A 6,349-nucleotide genomic window follows, 5' to 3' on the forward strand; every position below is an offset into this window, starting at 1 on the left:
CACCACCTCGCTGTGAGCATTTTTTCTTGCAACTGAATGAAAATGCATTACTAAATTTCACGCGAAATAGACACACACGCACTACATGACGTAGGTGGCGTGATGCACCTCACCAAGCTGCTGCTCTCGTCGAACCAGTACCGACATGCTCAGCATACAACGCTCGGCAGCTTCCCAGCAACCGAGTCGCCTGCAGGCCACACCCGGCGATGTACGCGTCACACCAACATACTGCACTACACTGGAGTTAAAACAAACAGAATCATCTTTGAAGTAAATGTAGATGGGTTTGATTTACATCGGAGGCTCAGTGGGAGGGCGCGGGCCGGAGGGAGCGGTGAGGCAGCAATGGATAGTAAAGTCAGTGTCAGAGTGGCTGCGTGTGCGCAGGCACGTACTCAGGCTGCTCTAAATAATTGATTGATAGATGTAAAAACTAATGGAAACACGTATAGCGAGCACAATGTACTTGTTTCTATGTAGTTGGCGATACATGTGTAATGTGTTAGTGTAGAAATGTACCAGCCGGCGAACGGTGCTGTTCTTGCAGACAATAAGTTTAAACATGAACTTGAAACACAAAATGAATAAAAAGAAACACATTTCCAACTGATGTCTGTATAATTAAGAAACTAATAAAATCAACTTGCAGACAGTAACAATTCCAATCTACATACAGAACATACTTACATTATAAGGAAACTTTTCTTATAACTTTACAAAAATATTGTAATCAGTCTATACACACATGTCACAGCACGGGTTAGTAGCTAGATGGCACACGCTGGTCGTATACAGTAGAATGGAACGAAGTAGAACTGGACGGAATAGGATAAGGTAGTAGCATCATAGCAAAGAAATGTAGAGTAGAAGGAACAGAATACAATAAAATGGAATGGAAGGGTTAAGTAATCATTGAACCATTGAGATTGTCCATTATATATGTTCAATAGACTTGTCTATTCTATTCGACCAGAATGTGTGCCACATTGCTACTACGGACACAGGACACACGCAGGTCCCACAAGTATTCACTTCGCCTCGAAGACGAGCGGGTTCTCCTCGGGGCCCGTGAGCAGCACGGTGTACTGCCCCCCGCTGTACAGCCGCATCTCCTGCTCGAACAGGATGTTGTTGATGGCCTGCTTGATCATGCTCTGCGTGCGCTCGTCGTGCTTCCGCAGAGACATCGCGATGTACTCTCCGAAGCTGTCACACTCGTCTTTCTTCCGCGACAGTTCTGATTTCTTCAACAGCTTCAGAGTCTCTACGAGCTTGTCGTCCAGGGAGTCGTGGTCTGTCGGTAGCTTCCGTTTCATGGGCTGTGCTAGTTTGGTCCTCGTGTACGGTCTGGGTCGGCCTCGTCTCCGTGGCTGCGCGGGCGGCGCGGGTGATGAGGGCGGTGAGGGCGCCGAGGCCGGTGAGGGCGGTGTCTGCACATGTACCGCGGCGTCGTTGTATGTCTCCGAGGTGCTCGGCTCCTCTTTGATTATGACCTGTTCCTGTTCCTCCATCGGCTCTTCTTCTTCTTCTCCTGCTGCTTCTGCCTCTGCATCATCTTCTTCGTTATTATCCGATGACTCGCCGGATTTCGATTCCGTTGCACAATTTGAAGAGGCCTGCGAAAAATAACGAGGACTTGAATTGTTTTGTTGTACACATAAGTATCAGAAACCACAGAAAACATACAGGGACCCGTACGATGTATTGGCATCGCATTAGGATTAGGGAACCCAATCAGTAAACAGAAATAGTATCAAAAATATTAATACGGAACCTATGTAAGTAGAATCTAAAACTGTGTACCTCGTAAAGTAAACCTTGATACATGTAGATAAGGATTTATTTTCAGTGGATGTAGGTAAGGATTTAGATGTAGGTAGATATATACAAAGTTTATTTTCTTAATTCCATAATATAATCAGTAGGTACTAGATACCGGCATTATTGATACTGATAATGTATCAAAGTTTTCCGCAAATCTGAGTGATGTAAGTACCTACCGATATAGCAGTATTGTGATCTATTACGGCAAATTCCATGTTGCTGTTATTGATACAAGTCTTCGAATCTTAGCATTCATAATATAAAACCATAAAATAATATTATCTTATAATATTTAGTTAAACTAAATATTGTTACTTTAGTTATTATTTGTTACTAGCTTCTTATGTGTTGTGTCTCCAGTATCACGATACAGGAGAAAATCGTAATGTGACGTAATGTCTAAAAAAAAAATACTATTCATTGTAACTACGTACACACAGCTTCACTATCATAACTGAAGTATTGGAGATCAAATCTTCAGAAACATTTAAAGACAAAGTTGTCAGGAAGTTAAGGCAGTTGTCCCACCGGCAACGATGAACGAGTAACGAGTAGAGCTAGAACGAGAAACGAGTGAAAACAAAAACAAACAAGTGAAGCGAGCACTCGCTGGCAGTGTGAACAGTCAGCGATCAACTATTTGTATATGCATCTCTTTTGTTTACACGGAAAGTATATCTATTGTACGTTTCTTGAGCGAGAAAATAGCCGATAGTTAGTCGTTCACTCGCCGTTGGTGGGACAACTGCCTTAAATGTAAAGAAAATGTTTGTTTTTGTTTCACGTACACACAGGCGCGTTATTATCGGTCGATAATATCGCATGCGGTGTTGCGATAGTGTCCCGATACCTTGCACACAGCTGCGATTTTATCGTCCGGTATCGAGCGAGACGGCACTATTTACCATCTCTCTCTGGCATGCCAAAAAGAACGCAGCGCGCACGGCACATGCAAGGCGGACTCCAACAAGTCAGCGCGTATTTGTGCGTTCTTTCTCTTTAACAATGAATATCGAATTATTCATAGCTTTAGTGAAGGAACGACCTGTTTTATATGATGTACGAAATCCACTATATAAAGATAAAAGGGAGAAGAATAAAAAATGGAGGGAAATATGCACAGCGATGGATATAACTAGTAAGTACCTACTTACAAGATCTCGCTATAATGGGCGCAGGTACACATTTGAACAGGGCAGTAAAGGGTCTGTGCGGGGGCTAGGATTTTCTATAAATAGGTATAGGCTGTAGCGAAAGCATTTCACCTTCAATAATTGGACATGTCTATTTTCATTTCAACACAGTATATGTACATATGTATGTATGTCTGTCTGTCAATCTTTGAATGTTTTTTATACTTATTTATGTGTGTCGAATAAATGTGTCTTTCTTTCTTTTATTACCCGACAGTGCAACGAAAAGGAAGGGTACTGTGTTCATCAGCCTATGTAGGTACACATGTTTGTATGTTGCAGTCTGTAACAATGGGGGAGTTAAAAAGTGGGAATACACCCAATTTTATTAACAGTTGTATATTTTTTTACAGTTGAAGTTGCGAAGAACAAATGGAAAAATTTAAAGGATTGTTTGACAAAGCACCTCAAAGGTACAACGACTACTGCGGGACAAGCATCAACAAAGTATGTTCACTGGCAGTGGGCGAAGCACATGGCATTCATGAAACCACACTTAAACTTCGCGTCAACAAATACGAGCCTGGAACAACAGTCGAGCACAGATGTACAAGACTCTCAGTTGAGATCAGATGCACAAGGTAACCAGTCGAGCTCGAGCTTACAAGGAACGCATGCGAGGTCCCATAGACATAGCCAGAGAAGACGTCAGATATCTTCGGATAGTGAGAACACGCTTTCCCATACGGACAGAATTATTCAATATTTAGAAAATAAGAAAACTAACTGCGATGCCACGGAACTGATCTTTAAAGGCTATGCAAGATTAATTAAACAATTTTCGATACAACGCCAGGCTCGGATCAAGATGAACATCGCTAAGATGATTGCGGAGGAAGAGGTCGCCCACCATGAGGAAACTATGTCACGACTCAACCAACCACCACCACATCACTCACCCTCACCGGTCGGGAACACATCACGCAGCTCATTATCACCAGATCAGAATGCATGAGCGAACAGATGAACATACACACATACCAGTCAGCACGGTAGTATCTAAGGTAAAAATTACCTTAAATACTACCTCACTTTCCTGTTCTCTCGCTCGTTCGATCGAACAGTTGCCTAAAATATCGTAGGTAGTTACTTGATTTTTTTTTTCAATAAATAAATGATTATTATATGAAATATTGTTTTAATTTATTTAAAGCTTTTTTTAATGCAGCGGTCGTTGTCGTTCTCCGCGAGTGTTTTGGAGAAAATATCAAGTCGAGGGTAATTAATTTTAATAACGCTGAAGTAGTTAATTACATTCAGCGCCAACTAAATCATGGTTACATTGTGTCGGTACATCTACAAGTAAATAGTTGCTCCGATGGGGAATCCGTTACACATTGTACGTGTTACGTATGCAGTCGGCAGCATCACAGTTTTGGTATTTAGTAAATATTTATGTAGTAAATAAATAATTAACTGATTGATTGTCCCGACGTGTTGTGTTATCAGTGGAGACAGTGTCGCGTGAGTGCCCCCTATATCTAGATATATATGTAGCATGTTCTATATCAAGACTGTATGATATAATTATCGTTCTGTATCTGTCGCGGGTGATGCAAGCCGGCGCAGTGTTGCACAGGGCTGGCAGGGAACCATCGCTTACTTTGTAACCTTTGCTAGTTTATGTAAATTATGTGTCGTTTATTTCTACTTCTTCTTACGACTTAGATACCTTTTTTTAAACGTTGCCCCACATTAGGATTTTCTCCTGTGTCGTGGGTGCGTTTACAAACATACAATTTCACATGCACATGACACCCAGACCCGAAACAACAATCTGTGGATCACACAAAGAGTTGTTCCGTGCGGGAATCGAACCCGCGACACGTTGCACGGCAGCCAGTTGCCCAGCCACCGCGCCAACCGTGCAGTCATTGACTGCACCTGAAAAACAATTAAATAAAAAACAAAATATATAGTTAAGGCTGCAGCAACAGTTACCGGTACCTGCTGAGAGCCGCTGTCGGCAGCCGGCCGCGGCGCTGGTTCCACGTGGTTCGGCAAGAACTTCAGGTAGTCGTACAGGAACCAGTGTGTTTTGCCGCCCTGCCGTATTTTAATCTTCTCTCTACGGTATGAGGCGAATATCGAGTTTAACTTTTTCCGTATTTCTGCAATGGGACATTCGAATTGTGCCGCCAGGTCGGACCAGGACTCGTACTTAGTGGAGGGCTCCCTGTAGAGGGGGTGCGCCTTGCACCACAGCTCCCTGCGCTGCCTGTACTCGTGCAGCAGCCGCACCATGGCGGAGGCCGACCACTCCAGGCGCTCCTCCATCGCGCCTCTCGCTCGCGCGCAATGTCAAGGTCGCACGTCGATACCGCGCCCCCCGCCCCCGCGCACACTCACACCGAACTAGCGCGCCACCCGGCGCCGCCGCGCGCCTTGTTCGATAAATTATAATTATTTATATAGCAAGCGAGCGGCGAGCACGAACGTGGCACGAACCGACACAGGTTCGCTCGGTCGCGGCGCGCGCGGTACTGCGCCGGCTCGGGGCCGCTCGGGCGCGCTCGTGTGCGCTCGCTCGCTCGCCGGTCACTCGCCCGGCAGCCGCGTTACATCACGGTGTGAGCACATCTCGTGTATAATGTGTGCCCGCTACTACTATACATACATACAATATGACCTTTTTAACCTTTTCTATTTACTCTACAGTAGTTGGAGAAATGTATCATGTTAAAATTAGTTCATATAATCGACGATAACTCACAATTAGGGTCTGATATAAAAAAAATATACATATATAAATATACTTCAAGTTAACGTTTTTTCCTCTTTGTAGTTTATAGTACCTGGCCATATTATTAGACACATTCTTTTATTTCAATTAGTAATACATTTAGATGATTTCATAGTGTTTATATTCAGTAATTTTACATTTAAACATTTATTTTACTGAAGAAAATATTATTTTTACAAGCTTGCATTGCGTATGAAAAAGTGTGACGTTGTGTCCAAATGGTGAAATATTCGGACCCGATATTATTTACATTAAGCTATTACCCAATCAATGTAACTTGAAATTAATCCTGCCACTGCTTAGTAACCAGTAACCTGTTGAATTAATCCATTGGTTAATAATAAATTAAGTTGTAATTGTCTGGAAATGGACTGGAATTGGTATTGTTGATTAAAAAAAGTCAAAAGTCAAAATCATTTATTTCAAATAGACCAGGAAGGCACTTTTGAACGTCAAAGCAAATATAATAATATTAATAACGTCTGTCTGTCGGTCAGTCCTCTAGTGAAGCTATTTGCTCGTTCCAAAGTGTAGATTCCTATGGAGAAGAACGAGCAAGAAACTCCATAGGTTACTCTTTTTCAAT

At 42.7% G+C, this 6,349-nt stretch overlaps 2 protein-coding genes across 3 annotated transcripts; one reads left to right on the forward strand and one right to left on the reverse strand.

Annotated features, from left to right (window-relative positions):
* Positions 1-602: 602 nt before the first annotated feature.
* Positions 603-5,608, reverse strand: LOC118272118 (uncharacterized). Of its 2 annotated transcripts, none has more exons than XM_050693985.1 (2): positions 4,962-5,608; positions 603-1,619 (listed from the first exon to the last, which is right to left on the reverse strand). In XM_050693985.1, exons 1-2 carry the CDS (start codon positions 5,295-5,297, stop codon positions 1,032-1,034), a joined length of 924 nt encoding a protein of 307 aa, XP_050549942.1. In that variant the 5' UTR covers positions 5,298-5,608; the 3' UTR covers positions 603-1,031. The 2 variants fall into 2 exon arrangements, with proteins under 2 accessions (XP_050549942.1, XP_050549943.1); XM_050693986.1 differs by having other exon boundaries at positions 4,968-5,605.
* On the forward strand, positions 1,626-4,127 carry LOC118272034 (uncharacterized). The gene is made up of 2 exons (XM_035588334.2): positions 1,626-2,965; positions 3,374-4,127. The coding sequence occupies exons 1-2, from the start codon at positions 2,650-2,652 to the stop codon at positions 3,973-3,975; spliced, it is 918 nt and encodes a 305-aa protein (XP_035444227.2). The 5' UTR covers positions 1,626-2,649; the 3' UTR covers positions 3,976-4,127.
* Positions 5,609-6,349: the final 741 nt, after the last annotated feature.

Source organism: Spodoptera frugiperda, chromosome 5, assembly GCF_023101765.2.
Source record: "Spodoptera frugiperda isolate SF20-4 chromosome 5, AGI-APGP_CSIRO_Sfru_2.0, whole genome shotgun sequence".
Classification (NCBI taxonomy): Eukaryota; Metazoa; Arthropoda; class Insecta; order Lepidoptera; family Noctuidae; genus Spodoptera; species Spodoptera frugiperda.